The 20477-nt window shown below is 31.7% G+C and overlaps 3 protein-coding genes across 3 annotated transcripts; 1 reads left to right on the top strand and 2 right to left on the bottom strand.

The window, feature by feature from the left end:
* Positions 1–1951: 1951 nt before the first annotated feature.
* LOC130804684 (ribulose bisphosphate carboxylase small subunit, chloroplastic 3) lies at positions 1952–4353 on the top strand. The gene is made up of 3 exons (XM_057669216.1): positions 1952–2981; positions 3374–3508; positions 3914–4353. The coding sequence occupies exons 1-3, from the start codon at positions 2805–2807 to the stop codon at positions 4142–4144; spliced, it is 543 nt and encodes a 180-aa protein (XP_057525199.1). The 5' UTR covers positions 1952–2804; the 3' UTR covers positions 4145–4353.
* Positions 4354–6192: 1839 nt separating this feature from the next.
* Positions 6193–14736, bottom strand: LOC130804682 (KH domain-containing protein At4g18375-like). The gene is made up of 8 exons (XM_057669214.1): positions 14490–14736; positions 12666–13317; positions 11371–11841; positions 10965–11210; positions 10624–10842; positions 7935–7990; positions 7733–7829; positions 6193–6795 (listed from the first exon to the last, which is right to left on the bottom strand). The coding sequence occupies exons 2-8, from the start codon at positions 13278–13280 to the stop codon at positions 6529–6531; spliced, it is 1971 nt and encodes a 656-aa protein (XP_057525197.1). The 5' UTR covers positions 13281–13317; positions 14490–14736; the 3' UTR covers positions 6193–6528.
* A 913-nt stretch (positions 14737–15649) lies between these two features.
* Positions 15650–18459, bottom strand: LOC130804683 (LOB domain-containing protein 40-like). The gene is made up of 2 exons (XM_057669215.1): positions 18008–18459; positions 15650–16488 (listed from the first exon to the last, which is right to left on the bottom strand). Exons 1-2 carry the CDS (start codon positions 18195–18197, stop codon positions 15812–15814), a joined length of 867 nt encoding a protein of 288 aa, XP_057525198.1. The 5' UTR covers positions 18198–18459; the 3' UTR covers positions 15650–15811.
* Positions 18460–20477: the final 2018 nt, after the last annotated feature.

Below are 20477 nucleotides of genomic sequence, written 5' to 3'. Positions count from 1 at the left end.
TCTAATTCTTTACTCAATGTATAGCTCATACACTACTCTCCATTCATATAATTCCTTTAACATTGTAATGAGCTTTCAAGCTCCTATTATCCTTTAAACACATAATGATACACTGACTTATGATGGTTGATGTAGCCTCATTAATGGTGAACCACCTTAAATCTTGGTGTTTATATTTATTTTACTTTTATTGCACCTTAATGCTTTCATATAACCATGGTTCATTAGTGCACCTTCAAGCCATGATCATTAACCTTTCGTGCTACCTTTAGGCATTAGGCCCACGCTTCCCCATTCGTTAGCCTACTCTAATATGTACACTTGGCTTCCCAAAGATGAGTTATATTTATGAAAAACCACTTGAAGCGAGAGGGTTAAGAAACTCTTTGAAGGTTTAACTTATACTTTCTCCATTTCAAATTAGTCGTAACATTAGCAATATATGCACTATTCACTCCTCATTTTTACTGTGTAATTAATTCTTAATCTATAAGTTAAAACATAGTTAAGTGAGATCTTGTTTGATTTGTCTCGAAGTAAAGATTATTAATATCAAATTTTATAATTTTTTATTTAGGGATATTAAGGATTGAATTAGTGCATTGAACTACGTGAAAAAGCAAATGTTGCAAGTAATTTAAAACGAAGGAAGTAGCAATGGATTATATTTTTATTTCATATTTTTCACTAAATTCAAGGTCATGATTTTGGTAAGGTGTGGATTATGAGGTGTTTTTAGGCCATTCAATTAGATGTATGGGGCCAATCACAATTTTTGCTAGTGTTTACAACCTTATGTTAGTGTTTGTATTATTATCTCACTTTAAAGTATGCATGATGGATTGTTGATGGTTATTCTTTACCTAATCTTTAATTTTGCTTAGACTATTTGTTTGTTACATTAGCCCTTAACAATAGCAAGATCTCTCGAAGGAAGAGCTAGATATGAATCTGTTTAAGTCATGATCTGAGTTATTTGATTAAAAATTATATTAATATTGATTTTGATAATATATAACACAAAAGAATAATACACCATTTGTCCTATAAAATTTACATCACGGTTCTTTTTAGTTTGTCTTATGAGGATACAGGCTGGCCATGATGTTATAAGAATACTTTCACCTTCCTAGTGAATTTAGAATCTTTAGAAAAATGTTGGTATGAAAATTATAAATAACAGCGAAGTAATTCGTAAATAAAATAATTTTTTAATGCAATAATACATAATATTTTTACTTTTATATTTTACAATTTATTATGCAAATAGAAAATATTAATTTAATGGCTACTAATGTTAGATGAGAATATTAACTATATTTTAACGTACAGAGATGATTGACAGATATTTTTTTACGATTTTGTATTGTGTGCGCATCAGTTATTAGCTAGTAAGTTGGATATGAGTTTAAAATATTTTACCGTTATTATTAGTAGATAAGTAGTGAATATAAAGACTTGTCCGTCCTATACTAAAATTTTAAATTTGGACCATAGTTTTTTATGAGCGGAATACACTGGGTATGATGATGATGAGTTAATGTGACCCCACAATTCAATTTTCAAAATTATAAAATCTTTTGATAAAGAATTCTGTAAATATATTCTATATGGATGCACATTAAAAAGAATATTTCAATCATGTTATCCTCCACTATTTAAACTGTATAGTGTTGTCAATCATTTTCTGCCTTTTTTGTGTGAAATAGAGACCATAGACATTGCTAATTCATAGCATGAAAATCTTCAAGCATCTTGGTATATGCTTATTAATGTAGTACTTCTTTCGTTGCATGTAAAATATTTATTGAAAAAATAAAGTTTATTTATATATTCTATATGGATGCACATTAAAAAGAATATTCCAATCATCTTATCCTCCACTATTTATTAGTTAAATTTATATCATTTTACTTTGATCTCAAATATCCTATTTCAACATTTTCTCCGCTCTTCATACGTTACAAATTATTTAAAATTACCCTTTACTTTATACGAAATATATATATAAAAAAAAATAAGCTGAGTTGAAACATAATGTAAGAATAAGATCACATTATTATATCGCATCGTTTAATAAAGTTTTTCGAGTTCATTGTGATTAAATGCATTCATTGCAAAATCTGTTTTGCCAACCATTACCGTGAGTATGTGACTGTGACCAAACAGCTAGTCTCTTGAGAGACCGTCTTTTTAAGATACGTTACTCAAGCCCAGTCCATTAAAATTTAATGTCTATAAATATTATTTTTAATGCCTACTTACTGTATCTTTAATGTCTACTGATAATATATTAAATGCCTACTTGCATTATTTTTAATGCTTACTTATAATATTTCAAAAATATATAATAGGTCGGCCTAATATAAATGATCTCTTAAAAAGATCGTCTCTCACGAGAATTTGTGATGACCGAAACCCTATTTTACACAAATGATTGGAAAATAGGTAGAAAATGACTTTAAAAATGTTTTGTATGTGTGGGCACAATATGGGTATGTTGATATATGTTACCTCCACTTCACTAAATTATATCCAATCATCTTGAAAAACCACATCTCTAAATTTGTAAAAGTGTAAAGACCATACCTTAAAAAGATAAGCTTTAGTAAATTGTACCAACCAAATTCTAAAACCACATCTCAAAATCTCTTAAACATTTACACACCATTCATCTAAGAGATAAGCTTATGTTACTTTATTCACAACCTTTCCTATAAAATCACACGTTTTTCTTCATTCAAAGAAGTTAAGAAAAGATCAAAAAAAAGAAGCTAAGAAAGACAAACATATAATATAATAGAATGGCGTCAAGCTTGATGAGCAACGCTATTACCGCTGTCGCCGGAGCTAGTGTTGCTCAGGCTAACATGGTGGCACCATTCAATGGTTTGAAGTCTATTGCAAGCTTCCCTGTTACTAGGAAGAGCAATGACATTACTTCTATTGCTAGTAACGGTGGAAGAGTCCAATGCATGCAGGTATACTATTATGTGTCGTATCAAGTGATCACGTTACCTATGTTATGTTAAATAAAGATATGACATGAACTATAATACAAAATTGTATACCCTAACTTTTAAATGCATTAGATGCAAGTAACTATATTTAATATGTGCATGTACCTTTGAATTTAACGTAAATTTTCAAATCAGACGATTTTATGGTGAGATTATTTCTTTTAGTTGATCTAATATATACGTATTGTTTTAAAATGATCATTTATATATAAAATTAAGCTTGTCTTATGGTAAAAATGATCAATTATAATTTAAAAATAATTACTTTCTAATTGGCTAATTATTTAAGCTTGTCTTATGGTAAAACTGTCTCATACAACATTTTTTATTTGATTATGGTTATCTAATTGTAGGTATGGCCCCCAGTTGGTAAGAAGAAGTTTGAGACCTTGTCTTACCTTCCACCTCTAACTGAGGCACAATTGTTGGCTCAAGTTCAATACCTTCTCAACAAGGGATGGATTCCTTGCATTGAATTTGAGTTGGAAGTAAGTTCTAATATACTTCTTAATTCATTTGTTAATTTAACATGGTATCCGAATCAATGGTTCGATAAAAAAAATAAAAGGTGGTAAGTCTGAAAAGAGTGGCATTCCTACCTAATTGATTACTCCTACATGCAAAAACTTGACAGGGGTTTGCATGTGAGGGGGTGTTGGAAATGGTGTATCTCACATCGACAAACTAAATGATGGAGTGCACACTTTATAAGTTATTGGAACCCTTCTTTCCATTGCCGTATGGTTTTGGGATGTTATATATCTTCTTGGCTTATGAAGTGTGTGCACCTCGTGTCTTCCCGTTAATATGCTGGCATCCACAATACGTCCAGCCTAATTTAACACCAAAGTCATACAATATTTATTTTAAATAACACTTTATTTCTTTTGTAGCACCCATTTGTCTACCGTGAGAACCACAGGTCACCAGGATACCAAGATGGTCGCTACTGGACCATGTGGAAGTTGCCCATGTACGGATGCACTGACCCCGTCCAGGTGGTGAACGAGGTGGAGGAAACCAAGAAGGCTTACCCAAGCGCCTTCATTCGTATCATCGGATTCGATAATGTCCGTCAAGTGCAATGCATCAGTTTCATTGCCTTCAAGCCCGCCGGCTACTAATTGAATGTCATAGGCGGCTCTATATATATGCTTAGCTTTAGTTTGTGACTGGTTTCATAAACTATGTATCGTAAGCATAATTGTTAGAGATCTTTCAAGATTTTTCGGCTTTAGAAATTCATGTTTCTTTGGGTTGGTTTCAATCTTGTTGTTGACAAGTTCATAAATAAGAAATGTTAATGTAAAGGCTAACAACTTGTTCATGACAATACATCTCCTAATATATATAATATATGCTACAATTGTTAAGAAAATTAAACTACCTAAAGCTATATTTACTTTGCTACATTTAACCTTAATTGTGGTTACATAAAAACTACTCCTAAAATGAAGAAATCTCAATGGATCTTTCATCCCTTTCCTTTTAAGTTTCGCTCCTTTTTATATACAAAGCAAAAGTCTTTAGATGAGTCGTACTAAAATTTAAGTAACTTAGTAAACTACTCCATCTTATTTTAATCAAAGGTCCCACTTTTTTTTTTTTTTACTACTCATTAATCACTCTTAGTTTTTATTCTATTTTAATTTTATTAATTAAAACATATTTAATTGGGTTTTTTATTTGATTCGTCGTAGTGTAAATTTTAATAATATTAATTTTTTATAATTTTTAACCAAACACAATTAGAGATAGAAAATTTGTAATTAAAATAGTAGATCGACAAATTTGCAAATCCAAAAAAAACATTAAATTAGAATAGAAGAGAATATAATTATAAAGAGAAATAAAGAATGAGAAAACGAAAAAGATTTAAAAGAGAAGTAAAGGGAGAGAGAGATGAGAAAACAAAATGCACGGATTAAATGGGCATATCCTGAGACGTTTACTGTTTATCCAAATTTTCAAATAAAAATATTTACGCTAAAATCATCTCTATAAACTGGCCGTAAAACCAAATTACACTTGTAACTTTTAATTTATGATACCAAACTATTTAGCTATATATAGAAAGCAAAGTAGCCAAACTTGCATTAGCATATCAATCAGTATACACATAATATTCTAGTAGAGAGAGGTAGCTTTGATGTTTTAATCGAAAAAATAGATTTGTGAATTATGATGTATGGCCATCCGTAGAAAATGACGAAGGAATCATGCCACATCCTTTGGAACAAGTCATGTATGACTACGCTAATTCATCTCCCACTTAAATTCAATTGGCCAAATTGTTAATCACCGCGTTATTGTAAATTTAAATAATAGCCATTACATCAATCTTAGTAAATCGAAATACGAGTACACAAATTAATAAAATTCAACCATAGAATCTGGTAAACTACTCAAAGTAATTAATAATACAAATTCTAAATTCTATACCATTAATAATAATATTCCTCGAATGTTAACTATATATATATATATATATATATATATATGTGGATCCAATGACAAGGGTGTTAAAAATAAAAAGAGTAAGAAAGACTATACACCCTAGATTTCACTAAAATAAAAAAATTTATGATCACAATTGAACTAAAAATACATAATTATAAGAGTAACTATGTTACACAGAAAAGTAACTACAACATAAATTTTTAGAATGTTTTTACTTTATAAAATAGTATCTTTTGTGCATATATATTATAACAAAACAAAATCAAACAAAAATCCTTCTCATCCTTATTATTTTAAAATACTTATTATTTGATCCTACATATATATATATATATATATATATATATATATATATATATATATATATTAAAAACTTATTAAATTCTTAGTTCCCCAAGTAATAAAAATTCAAAAGCAAACAGGATTTCAAATTATTCTGCATTTCCACAGAAAAATCCCATGAAATTTTAAAAATTCTAAAGATATGGAAGGTAATCATGAAAATTCAAGGTGCCCAAGAACGAATAACAATCCCTTTCTTTCTCGGATAACCCAAATTTCCGGGGAAGATAACTCAACCGAAATATAACACCACGAAATACCCAAAACAAAAGCTTGATAAACCCCGAATTCAGCCATTAAAAGATAGGTGTGATCAGCGGATACATCGACCTCATTTAAATTTTCAATATAAGAAAAATGGCAAGGAAAATACGTAAAACATGCACATCATAAATGTTGGGATATTGAAAAATACAATATGCATACAGTTTCGCTTGGGCAGACAAGCATGATTACGATACTCAATACAGCAAAACAGACGCAGGAAAGATTAAAAGGTGAAATTACATGAGGGTATTTAAAAGTAAAAAATCGCCTCAAAATGATGACCGTGGCTGCATTGCTACCTCGCCATAGATTGTATTGCCAAGCTAATTAAACTATAGCGTACAAAAATGCTCAGATATATAGGTTAGTATTGGTACGAACCATGGGCTGCAACATTCTGATAACCGCCACTCTGCTGATAAGCGCGTTTTTGTAGGGACTATGGTGCATTATTCTGCTGTTGATGACGAATTTCATTATGGTTCTGATACGAACTTTGATAAGCAGTTTGTTGAGGAGGTATGTTGTAATAAGAGCCTTGTCCTGTTGGATCTGGATAGGATCCCGGATGAGGATTGTTTGGCCCGCTATAAGTATTGTAACTAGCTTGTGCTGCAGGATAACGATCAGAACCACCACGAATATGGCCCATTGTGTCCGAGCCAGTAAGGTATGGATCGTGATGTTTCATTACCATTGCAGGAGCCTGAATCAAAACAAATGAGAATGTCAAGACAGCAAGCATAGTTTTTTTTCCACATCTCGTGTGTCAAAAAAAGAGTATAAGCCAAGCAACTGTTTGAATTCAAGGTTAAGCCTTCAAAAATGGCATTAAAAAATGTAACCTATACACAGTTTTCAGATTTGGGATGAAAAAGTCAATTGTATTCAACTGTTACTTCAAACTAGAGGTAACTATTAAGGAGTATAGTCTAAAGAACCGCAGGCCTGGTTCAATAATTTGGGTCTTGGACAAGGGTTTTTGGATTTAGAAGTGGGGTCATTTTCCAAAATGATAATGTGGCAAAAACAATGATATATAGTAGTTGCATAAATCAACTACTTTTTGAACTAGAGTAAGCGCAACCCAAAGTGACTAATTTATTAGTAGGTTACTTCGGATGAAAAGAATACTTGGACAAAAATGAAAACTTGCATCATACAAATAGCTAAGGAGATTTTAGGAGAATTAGGGATAGTTTCGTGGTACAGAAGGATACAACATGTGGAATGAGGAAGTCAAGGCGGTTATCAAGGAAAAGAAAAAAAAGGTATATCTCACATTAAGAAAATGAAGAAATGAGGCAAACTTAGCCAAGTTAAGAAAATCAAAAGGTAGTTGATTGCGAAGAAAATTTAAAGCGTTTAAAGATGTGTTTGATAGTCTAGATTCTAAAGGAGAAAAAGATGGATACTAGATGGCGGAGAGGAAGTAAACAAAAATTAATGACATAAGTGTCATAAAGTGTATTAAGAAGAAAGATAAAAACATAATAGTTCAAGACGAGAACAAGGATCCATGGCCATGAATGGAGTATTTTAGCTCTAAAACTGTGAACCTTTTTTTTTATAGTGTCTCTCCTACACCAAGAAAAAAACGAGACGCAGCCATACATTATGTATCAGATATAGTAATAGCATACCTCAGACGTATGGGCATAGTAGCTCCCTCCCCAAGGAGCAGATCCTATCCCACTACTAGGGTAGTGAACCTCAGCAGAACTATTAAGATTTGGAGCCCTGCACAAGCAGTTCAAAACACATTGAAATTCTAATAATAAACATCAACTATGGAACATTAAAAAATTGCTTAAAACACAAGGTCTACGTTAAATTTAACAGTACCTAGATGCACTTGGTTGGCCAGTGTAACTAGGAGGCTTGTGGTCGTGCACGCCGCCCTAAGGGAAAGCAAGAAAAGGTTCAACACTTACTATTAACTGCATTATACATAAATACACATGATAAACAGTAAACTTTTCATCTTGTTGCGTACACAAAATTAAGAATATCTAAGGACTAATTGTTCAATGAATACAGCTCTACAAACCATTGTCTAACTGCATTAAATAGTTCAGTGATCAGAACAAAAATGGGAGGATCTGTACTTGTTTTTCAGTGCATCGAAGCAAATTAACTAACTGATAAAAGCCGAAAACCCACAACACACTACTAGCAAGCCTTAACGAAGATATGAGATGCTCTGATGCAAAGACATTAGATGAATCATAACCATCCATATCTTCACAACAAGAAGCCCATTATAATTGACTCAACATACTAAACTAAATCAAATATGTAAACAAGCTGAAATAAAAAAACATTTGTAATGCATAAGGTCTCATATTAACGTAATAAGAGGAACTCTGTTTTATGAATATCATAACCATGATTCATAAGTTGAGGTTCCTTAAGGTGCCCAAGAAGCGATGCAATAACCCAGTACCATTGTGCTTAAACAAACCGTTATACTACTTCATTTAGCCCCATTATAATAACTCGTGCACTTGCACTACACTAACATCTTAGGAATTCCTTCCTCTTTCATCCCACTACTGGCCGTCAACTACATGATCTTCACCACCATCTTGGTAGCCATGGGAATACATGTCAAAGCAACAAATCCACATACTCAAATCACATTTTTCACACATACTCATCTCCAACAATCGGCATGAGTGTAACCCATTTAATTATAGCATTTATTGAATATTAAAACTCTCTTGCTCTCATACCGCAAATGACCATAATTTTCAATAATTCTCGGATAAAATTTCCTTAGAATCAAGAGCACAACACCAGAAACTAAGAACTATCTAATGTTTCGCAAACTTCGTCTAAAATCGATGAACCTTTCCTGTATCAGAACTTGGTGCTAAGTTTTGACTTGAAGGCAACATTATGTTTAAGAATTTTTAGGTGATCTAGTATTAGTTATAAAATATTAGAAAAAAAACTTGTGTACTCGTCTTTCATATACTTTACAAGTAGTCCTCCCCATTCCCTTTAATGAACCCTATTTTCTAGAGTACTCTGCTCTGCGTAACCCCGTTTCAGTGGCAAAGAGAAATGAACTCTAATTAAGGGAGAGCAGCAAACATGATGGAGGTTTGAAGAGTGATGACTGATGACTGATGACCAAGGCAGGCAGTGGATGGAGTGGCAAGGATAAATGGCCAGTGAGATAAAAGGGCGAAAGAGGTGTAACAAACTACATCATGTCCAGCCATATCCACTGGTCTTTAGTTAAACTCTCAGCATCTCACAAAGGGTATGCCGACCAGTGACAACTAGCAAGCTCATTGATGATCTGTCAGTAGTTAATAAGAAGAGCTTATGGGGCATGCTCCATGTAGGATCTCTCTTAAAAATTTATCAAACTGAAAGTTACAGAAGGAATATGACAATTGACAGTCAGACATAATAAGAGCTTATAGAAGATGCACAAAATTGATGATCAAACTGAAAGTTACAATAGGAATATGACAGTGCTAACAATAAAACAAGATCACAGGTATCAGGATAATCTTATAGCCATAACTCCTTCATTACGTCAATTAAAAAACTGTCAAAACTGAACAAAACAATCTGGCTTCCTTGCAGCACTAAGCAGTCAATTTCAGAGATGTTGACATGGAGTTTTGCCAATAAAAGGAAGCTATGATTTGTATTAATAAAAGTTAACTAAACATACAGAAACTAAAAGTTCAATAACAAACTTTCATTCTCATATCAGAAACTTTCATTCTCATAAAATTTAGATAGCAGATGCCTTTCTCTACTGTACACTTCTTTATACAACTTTTATATCCTTTTTAACTCTTATGTGTCTATTTGTGCAAACACATACTCCTAACTGAATCATGATGCCATCCCCACAACTCTACAATGCTAGTTCATTATCAGGCTTCTATAACTATGAAAAGCCAACTACGAATTGGTGGTAGAGAATGTTTGTCAACGTCTTCTTAAGTGTTTTGTCACATTAGACATTACTACTTATTTAGATTAGCAGAGATTAGAAGTCATGGCAGAGAACTTCTCATAGTAATTTTAATTATATACCTGCACCGAAGTGCTTTGCTGTGTTCATAAAGTTCATCTCAAATTGCTTTAAACAGCCTTCTGTAAACCTAATCAGGCTTTATAAGTTATAGAATAGAAATCATTTGATGTCTTGTAGATAACAATTAACCATTACTATACAGACAAAGAATATGTCTGAAGCAGACATAAAAGCTAAAAAAAATTAACAATCACATTCGATAAATTTGTTCCACGTCGAATTAAGAGGTTCCATATATGTATTTATCATCAGCAGATTCTTTAATATATAGTCATAAATGAACCATCCATCTTCACTCGTAAATAAGAATAAGGTAAACCGTAAACCTACTATCTTTGATGTTTCCTTCTTTTCCTTGGCTTCATGCCAATATGCCATGATAGAACAGGGGCTACCCACTACAAGTCTACCTTGCTCCAGGAAACATGAGTAACACTAACAGATTATCCATAACAAAAAGGGATTTACCTCGACAGAATTGTAACTGCCAGAGAAGCCCATTCCCACTGGACCAGGTGCTCGGGGTCCTCCCCGATGAAAACCTCCAGGGGTGCCATATCCTTGGACAGGTCTTGAAGGAGGTGGAGCTGGTTCTGTTGCAGTACCAGAATCCCTCAAGCATCTTACCCGCAGCCTGGATGCAATTTCAGCCAAAGCATCTTTGGCTACTGCAAAACTTCCTGAAATCTACAAAGAAAATTTAAACTTGACATGAGTACGTTCCAACAAAATTAGCAATACTGAGATAACAGACTACATAAATAAAACTAATATTAATATCACCATGAAATGTTTGTTGACTTTGTTACCTGCACAAGCTCTTCATCTTCTGAAGCACACTCGGGCTTTTCATCCTTAGAACAAACACGTATGTCTGCCTGTGTTCTCCTTCTCATTTCATTGATAATTGTACCTCCTTGACCAAGAAGGCAGCCAACCTTATTAGAAGGAACCAGCAATCTCGTAGTAACTATACCCTTCTCAGAAACATCGCTTACTTTGTTTTGAAGAAGAAGAACTGCATCAATGGCATGTGATCTTTGGGTTTGTAAAGTCTGGACAAAGCCATATAGAGATTAATAGTACTAAATAACCAAGTCTCAAGCATGAGCAAATATTACAATGCCAGAAATGAACAATTGAAGAATGACTTCTGGTAGGAATGGCAATCAGCCAGTTCCTTCAATCAATGCAGAGATGAAAATGGTGATTTACCTCAAAAGCGGAAATACGTATTATGCGCTCTTCTGACTCGGAAGATGCATCTTCAACATGGATACTACTACCAGTGTCTTGCTGTAACTGTCTTACATTGATGCCTCCTTTGCCAATCACTCCCCCAATCTTACTGACTGAACATAAAATCTTTATGGAAAATTCACCTGAATATTCAACACCAGACCTCATCAGATCATCATCAGAAGCTCCTTGATCAAAACTACGAAAGCGAGGATAGTCCTCCATCCATGGTGGCGGCGGCATGTGTCGAGAAGCATCTCGTTGAGACCACATGGGGTCCCCTCCACGAAATGGAGGCATGTTCATTGGAGGCGGCCCTGCTGTATAAAAACCTGGGCCGCGAGAGTGCAAGGCAACATTCAAAGCTTTCTCCTTGCGTGGATTCTGATGCAGCAAAGTTGAAACTTCATAAAGAGCTCTCTTCAGAATATCCGGATTTCCTTGCATCTGTAAAACGTGAAGAAAAAGAGAAATCATGATCATGAATTGTGCAATGCACAAATCACACAGTTAGCAAAGAATCCAATCACTAAATAGCACAAGCAAACATGAAAAACACATAACAGAAAATGTATGCCATCATGACAATACAAACAATCTCTTTGTTATACAATGCAAGGTTGCATATATCCAACCCCTCAAACCCTGGCAAGATGCAAGTCACTTGGTAGGATTTTGAACAGGAAAATTAATAAAAAAAAATGAACACAACACAATCTCCAATTTTAAAGGGAAGGAAGAAATTAGTACCATTAAAACAAAACAATAATCTTACAATTAATTTCAATGATGGGAAGATCTAATTTGTAGTAATACGCTAGCAGAAATGTGGGAGTGAAGATGGAGCAAGTTGTATGCTGATTTGCATGAAAATAATGCATAAGGTGATAAGACCTACGGAAAAAAAACAAGACAAGTATTATGACATTGGTTTAAATATCCATTGGAAGACGAGTGCTAAGAAAAGGTTCGGGAAAGAAAAAATTCGAAAGGGCTTGCAGCACAAGTAAAGACTAGCGCCCACAATGATATAATAAAACACATTATTGCAGTGTACTACTCCACTTGTTTACAACACAAACACTTCCAAGGAAAGCATTTAGAAAGTTATGTGAATAACTAATGCAATCTAATCAATAGGCCCCATAACTTGTGTTTTTGTTCTTATCAAGCTCAAATAAGTTGAGACCTTTAAAAAAACCGATTTAATTTTATGGGAGACAGCAAAAAAATTAGGCAATAGGTATAGCATCACATACAAAAGTAATTACCTGCACAAGTTCATCAGTATGCAGAGCACATGACGGAAGATGCTCGGGGGGAAACACACGTATGCCGACACCAATATCAGTCCTCAGTTTTTGAATAACATCTCCACCTTTACCAATAAGACATCCTACCATATTATTCGGAACAAGAAGACGAACAGTAACAGTGCAGGTTTTATCTTCGCCATTTTCCCTTCCAGCAACCAAGTCTTCCTCAATAATCCTTTCATGAACTCTCAAAAGAGCTTCTTGAGCGGGACAATGCGGTGGCATAGAAATCTCATTCGCCTGATCAGTCTCTTCTTTGGAGCTCTTTTCAGGGGGACTATATATCATAATCACCCGCTCTTCTGATCCTGGAACCGAGTCGAAAACAGTTATTTTTGCCCTAGTCTCTTCTCTCAATTTTTTTATTATGCCACCGCCTTTACCAATAACACTACCAATTTTTAACGACGGGCAAAGAATCCGATAAACAGTATCAGTAGGGTTAGGAATCTGAGTATTCTCTAAATGTTCCTTCCTAAAGTTACCCCATTTTCCTTTCTTGTTCAACCCCTTTTTCTTAAAGGAGGTACCTTGACGTCCTTTAAGTGAACTTTTTGTATCCACTTCCATATCTCTAGTAAAATCTCTGCTTTATTTTGCTAGAAACCTACAAAAATAGCATTAAATCACATCAACTCTTACAGTCTTACCACAACAGAAACTACATCTTCAACCACATAATCATAACACATACATTATACTGAATTTACCATGACAACATCAAAAACAATGAAATGCCAAATTATTTTATACAATAATAATAGGCAACAACGCAACCATATACCTCGCTACACAACAAGATAACTTTGATTATTACATAAGCTTTTGAATACTATTTCCACACATTCACCACGTAAATTCAGCTGCATTCATTACAGCAACTTTTGATGGTTGGTGACTCGAACTAGTCTTTATCATGGAAAAGATGGATTACGGGTTCGCGGGTCGCGAGATTTGCAGTGTCTCGCGAGAAATGTCCAAAGCTACTGGTTTTGTGAAGACAAAACTCGCGGGTCACGAATGAAGAAAGCAAAGTTTCTGATTCTGGAAAACAATCATGTCGCGGGCCGCAAGTTTTGTCTCGAGCCGCAAACTTCATGCGGTTTTAGTTTTCAGCGTTTTTGGCCGGTTATTCTTGAATTTTGACGGTTACTTTGTATTTTTAACCTAATTTCTTTTTATTAAGTGATATACTATATAAACCCTTTTGTTCTTAGGGTTAGGATGATGCAACACAAAGGGAGGAAAAACTAAGAGAGAAAAGGCAAAGAGAGCCATTGTTGGGGCTTCTCATGCTCATCTTGTAATCTCCCAGTTTATAATGAAAGTTTTATTCTCGGTGCCGGTAAATGTAGCTATCACGTTGATAGTGAACCACGTTAATTTCTCAGTGTGATTTTCTTTATTGTTTGTTTGAGTGTTTATTGTTTTTTGATCTTTGCTTCCGATGTCGCATACAGCAACATACATAACAATGAAATGCAATATTTTTTCAGCAAATCAACATCCAAATCATATAACACAATACACAACCTGCATAATCTCAATAACTTATTCAGTTAATGAAATTAAACACTAAAATTGATCAGCATTTTAAATCTGATTCAACAATTCACTAACCAATAGTAAAGAATCAAAAAGAGAAATACAAAGGAATCAACGAACCTTAATCAAACATCAAACTAACAAAATAACGTAAAATTGAAGAAGATAATGTATCGATAAAATTAGGGTTTAAGCGGCGAAAAAAATAAGAACAATAGAGAAAGAAAGTGTTACCTGAAACTGATGAATGAAAAGGGTGAACAAAAAAAATTGAAACGAAATCTCCAAGTGAAGTGACTAATTCTAGTAAGAGTTCTCCATCTTCAAAGAAATTGATGAAAAAAATGAGATTAAAAATTAGGGTTCTTATTTTTTACGTTTGTCCGAATTTTCAATTCTTTTATTTATTTTTTTATTTTAAGTTGTTCCGCTTCTCTACCTTCTCCTTAGTGGGTTTACATTGTTTGGGCTTTATGGTAGCTAACTAGCTATTAATAAGTGTCTAAAAAATTTGGAAGATACCATCTCACTTTGAGACATGTCTTATACACAGATTAATTCAAAATAATAATGCAAATGAAGTATTTAACATATGAAGTTATTGTCTTGAGGTTGTCTTATTGTAAGATTTGTCTTATATATAGCTCAATGGATGAAACCATTTCACTGTGAAACGTATCTTAAAAAAGTTATTTTTTTGAGAGACATTTCTCGTGGAAATAATTTAAAATAAAAAGCTCATATCCTATCTTATTTATTTTTTTAAAAAAATATTAGTTATTATTTAACTATCTTATGATGCTCGTCTCACAATGAACAGCATCATACAACAATTTGAGCAATGTTGTAATAAATATGATTTTGAAAAATAATAAACTTCACCAAGTGTATGTGCAAGTCAACGCTCTTGACCGTATGTTTGTGAGCCCGACCCCACAGATGTTCTGTGTCCAGACAAATAGATCACGATGAGATCATGTGACAAATTGTTACGGTCTAACATATTTTATTATGTAACCAATGGAAATGGCCATATCAACACCAATGGAAAATGGTCTTCGAGTCAACCCTCCAAGCGAGCTGACATTTTGTTACATTGTATACCCGTTTTAAAATAATGTTGAATTTTACAAAACATTTTAGCCCAATTTCTATTGAAGTTTTTCAATTTGTTTATTTTTTTCAAGTTTTTTTTGTTGGAATAAAAGTGAAAATGGTAAAAACCTTAACTATTAGGTCAATATACAATTTATTCAATATTAAGCAACTAATAATTTATTATTGAAGTTGATCTTTTCACATTTTTAAGGTTAAACCCTAAAATTTTCTCTCATGATAACTACAAAATGCAATAAATATGTAACAATTAAAGCACATTTCTATCCATTTTCATAGGATGCAAAAGAAATTTATCCCAAATTTATCACTTCAAAAAGTATATAATTAACACATGTGCCCTTTATCATATTTTTATATGTAGTCTACCTCTTTTTTATACATCCAAAGATCAAAATTGTCACAAAAACAAAATATTAAAAAAAAAAAAACCTAATCTATTAAACAAGTCCTAATTTCATTCCACATACTACGCTTTGATCGGTATTCCCACGGGAAACCATTCTACTTTTTGACTCGATCGGCGAGTCAAACCTGAAACCGAGTGTGAGGTCAAGCTCCACCTCACCATCACCACCACCACAACCACCATTTCTGACGTTGTCTTGGTCCGCAACATCACAAACATCGGCCGTTACTTCGGTCATATCCATGGTGCTCGTAGGCTCGTCAGGATGGCTCACGGTCGAGTCATGACTCATACTCGACCCATTCAACTCAGCCGAGTCAGGCCGAGTTGACTCAGTATCAGCATTGGCTGCAGCGGCAGCCATCATCTGTAGAGCAGAGAGCGAAGCAGCCGAGGATTGAGTCGGCTTCCGCTTGGAGCCGGTGCGCTTGAACCGAGTCCTAGTCGGCTTAACTTTATGCGAGCCAGCCGAGCTGTTGGAATTGGCGTGTTCATCTTTTGACACGTGGCGAATATCATACGCTGCTTGAATTGGAGGTGAATTGGCAGCGGCTTCAGTTGGAATGGGCGTGATCGGCGCGCCTTTTAAAACGGCTTCAACGGCGTTTTGACAAAGCTGCCATTGACCTGACCATAGTAAACCAACTGAACCATATATTGGGTTTACCATTCTTCCACATGCCTCGTACAACAATGACCTAAATATTGCTGTAATTTAAAAACAAGATTAGGATATAATCCAATTTCTTTAATTATAATTAATTACATTAAATTAAACAATAAGGTTACTTAATACTTTGATTATATCATAATCACTACCAAACAAATTGATCCACTTGACAAATATAGTAACGTGGCAGCTAAAACCCATTTCCACCTAAAATCTAGCCACTAAACCACTTTCTACTTCTAGAAATTAGAATACTACCACTAGATTTCACGAATATTATTTTTAATTACTCCCTATGTCCCCCTTGATTTGGAGAAAAAGATTTTTAAGGATGTGATAATTAATTAAAAAAAATTAACTGTGTGGATAGAATTAAAAGAGAGTTAAAATATACGAAACAGATTAAAAGAAAATGGTTAACCATAATAATAGTAATAATAGTAATAATAATAATAATACAAATGTAAATTAAGTGGAACAAGTAAAATGAAAAAAGGTGATAGGAGTTCACAGGGGAGGGAGTACATGTAAAACAAAAAAAAGTGTTAAATTTAATTATATTTTATCATCAAGTAAAACAAAATGATAAATTTAAATATATTCTAAATTTTTATACTTTTATGGGATAAAGAATAATTATCATCATGCCAAATATATACCAAGTATAAGAACATAAATATTAAAATATTACCTAAAATAAAAATTACTTTAAACGTATTGACAAATCAAATGTCAAACAAAAAAAACTATTGTTTTTACTTTTTCATAATTTAGGAGTATTACTATTTAAAATATATTACTATTTTATTCTTATAAACGAATATGCGGATATTTCTCAATTTTTGCTTTAGTTGGATGTTTTATGCATGTCGATGAATAAGTAGCTCATAAAAAATTAAAACAAAAAAATAATTAATTCAATAACTAGTCTAATACTATACATCCTTAATCCTACCTTTTCTTTTTAATTTTGACCCTTTTTCTTACCATTGTAAATACATGCAAAGTGAAAAAAATAATTACTACTACTAATAAGTCTAGTATGTACAACAAGGGCAAAATAGTCATATCATTTTTCAAAAGAAAAGGAAATACTACCAAACAAAGATTAGATCATCCCCTCATTTTAAAAAATAAAAATTTATTTATCTCCAAATTTAAATTAAATTACATAAAATAAATTTTTTTTTTTAAAAAAAACCATATGCATGTGTTTTTTTGACTCAAATTAGTTTAAACATTCATGTTTGAAAACACCAAAATATAAAATAACACAAAATTTATTCCATATTCCAACAAATCTATTTAAAAACAAAAAATGAATATAAACAGAAAAACTTAATTACACATAATAAATGTATGTTAAAACTAAGCAGTCGAATGTGCCTAAAACCACCCATGCATTAGATCTCAAATTACAAATTAAGAATAATTCAATAAAATGAATCTTAATATAATTTTTAATCAAATAACTCAAGTCATTAACATAGACAAAGTCGAAATAAATTCCTTAGCGAGCATCAACAACCAAACGGATCGTAAGAAAAAAGAACTAACCAGGACGAAGATGATCAGGGCCAGCGTTGATAAGATTCATAAGCCCAGCACGGCCGTAAAACTTAGCCAGAAAAACGGTGGCATTGGCTTGAGATTCCGGCAATTTAATCCATTGAAGACAGGGACGTATACTGCAATCTTCGCTACATCCTTTTCGTAGAACTCTACATCCATTGCAACTCATCCGCATTTTTGATTATTTTTTCTACCTTTTTTTTTTATTGATATTGATTGATTTTTTATGTAGTTTAATTTAATTGTTTGGGGAAATTTGTAAGAGGGGAAATAAAAGTAAGGTTGTGTTTGGAAGGGAAGGAGGGAGAAATGAGAAGGAGAGTATATATAAATATAATTGAGGAGAAAAAATAAAATAAAATAAGAAAAGTGGAAATGGTTGCTGCTGGGTTCAGAAGCCGCAGCTGTTTCCCAAAAACTGGTAAAGGAAAGGAGTGTGGTCTTTTCAATTAATTCAGATTATTTAACTTTTTCATTCTTTTTATTTTTTCGCCCCTTTTTATATAATGAATAATGAATTTCTAAGATTCACCATGCATAATTTTCTCTTATTTATTTTTTTTATTTTGTTTCTCTTATTTATTTAAATTATTTTTTATTTTGTTATTATTTAATATATATTGTTGTAAATTATTTTATTTTATAATATATATATATATATATTATATTTATCTAATTAATATTTATTTAATATTTTATATTGTTATTATTAATTCTTAAACTATATTATTATTTATCTAATATTTTATATTGTTATTATTAATTTATTTGAAATTTTAATTCTTAAACTACATTATTATTTATTAATTATTATTAAATAATATAATTTATTATACGGATAGGGAATTTGCCTAACCTAAATAATGCTGCCCGACCTTGAATGTTCTAAAGTCAGTTTTAATTACATTAATTATATTAATTTAATAAACATTTAATAATATAAATTATTAACAAATAATATAATTCATACATATAAACTAATAAACATTTCAAAATCATAATTATTAAATTAATAAGTTAAATTAATAAATATTTAATTAATATATTATATTAGTTAATAATTATTAATTTAATATTATTATTATTATTATTATAATTAATTCTCAAAAATAATAATAATTATAATAATAATAATAATAATAATAATAATAATAATAAATTAATTATTATTAAAAAATATAATTTATTAACATAAATATTAATTATTAATTATTGAATGAGATTGAGGTGTGTTACACAAATTTTAAGTCCAAGGGCCTTTTTATCATTCCATTTAAATAGGGGTGACAATAAAATAAAAAGAATAGCGAAGTTTGGGCAAGCCAAACTATACTACTCCCTCTTTCCCTACTAATTAAGTTTATTTTTTTATTTATCCTACATCTGTTTTAAAATACTTGTGATGTTTAATTTTGATGCAGTCTAATAAACTAATTCAGTTTATAACAGGTGTACTTTTAATTATACAAAACAAAAAGTTAATATAAAATTTTATATTGATAATCTTCATATAGACAAATCAAACAAAATCGTAGTTCATTATATTTTAACCATTGCCTCAATATTATACTTCCCCTTCCTCTCCCTCTCCCACAACAAATTAGCTCTATTTTTTTTATTTGTTGTATTAAATTTGTTTTTTTTTTTTTTTTTACTTTTATATGAAATATATTAAGAACATTTTTTTATATTTCATCTCTATATATTTTTTTTTCTCATTTGCACAATTTTTCACTATCTATAATATTATTGTCTCTTTTTTTGGATTTTCTCACAAAATATATATGAGGCAAATTTCATAATTAAACGAGTCTTCTCCATGCCCAACTATAAATTTGTCCTTTATATTTCGTCGAAGTGAATTTATTAAATACTCCAATTTCATTTTAAATGTATTTATTTTATTTTTATTATTTCATCTATAAAACTTGTTTTTCCAAAATCAATCAATAAAAAAGCAAAAATATCTATTCATAGAAAGTTTATAAAAATTAGCAAATTCAAAACGCTAATATATAATTAGTCGAATATTTATCTTTGTATGTGTACTAGATGACTTAACCATTTTTATGTGTTATATAAAATTTTTACGTGATAAATATATTTACATAATTTTTAATTATACGAATGACTCAAATCATATTCTAGATTTTCTCCGATGATGTGTATAAATGGTTGTATGAGTATATGCTTTCAAACTGGATGATATAGCTACAAAATTCATTGGACGTAAAAATAAATATTTAAAATGGAAGGCATTCCATAATTTGGGAAAAGGGGAGAAGAACCTAACTCTATTTGTTAATTTAATATTATTTGATAGCATCATCTTAGTATACTAATAATTGTTTATGTTCGTATGGGACTATTTGTATCCTCACTTTGTCACTGTTTTTTTTATTTTTATTTTATTATTTTTATAGGTGCTATATTTGTATTTTTTGACAATAAGTCA

Source organism: Amaranthus tricolor, chromosome 17, assembly GCF_026212465.1.
Source record: "Amaranthus tricolor cultivar Red isolate AtriRed21 chromosome 17, ASM2621246v1, whole genome shotgun sequence".
NCBI lineage: Eukaryota > Viridiplantae > Streptophyta > Magnoliopsida > Caryophyllales > Amaranthaceae > Amaranthus > Amaranthus tricolor.
The sequence above is the reverse complement of the archived record's forward strand: the minus strand, read 5'-3'. Positions and strand labels throughout refer to the sequence as shown.

Excerpts from the sequence above, each read along its gene's own strand:
- LOC130804684 (XM_057669216.1), top strand. The coding sequence starts at position 2,805 with ATGGCGTCAAGCTTGATGAGCAACGCTATTACCGCTGTCGCCGGAGCT. Across the intron at positions 2,982-3,373 it reads GAAGAGTCCAATGCATGCAG|GTATGGCCCCCAGTTGGTAA; the intron begins GTATACTATTAT and ends ATCTAATTGTAG. Across the intron at positions 3,509-3,913 it reads GCATTGAATTTGAGTTGGAA|CACCCATTTGTCTACCGTGA; the intron begins GTAAGTTCTAAT and ends TTTCTTTTGTAG.
- LOC130804682 (XM_057669214.1), bottom strand. The coding sequence starts at position 13,280 with ATGGAAGTGGATACAAAAAGTTCACTTAAAGGACGTCAAGGTACCTCC. Across the intron at positions 11,842-12,665 it reads ATACTGATGAACTTGTGCAG|ATGCAAGGAAATCCGGATAT; the intron begins GTAATTACTTTT and ends CACGTTTTACAG. Across the intron at positions 11,211-11,370 it reads TACGTATTTCCGCTTTTGAG|ACTTTACAAACCCAAAGATC; the intron begins GTAAATCACCAT and ends GGCTTTGTCCAG.
- LOC130804683 (XM_057669215.1), bottom strand. The coding sequence starts at position 18,197 with ATGCGGATGAGTTGCAATGGATGTAGAGTTCTACGAAAAGGATGTAGC. Across the intron at positions 16,489-18,007 it reads CCCTGATCATCTTCGTCCTG|CAATATTTAGGTCATTGTTG; the intron begins GTTAGTTCTTTT and ends TTTAAATTACAG.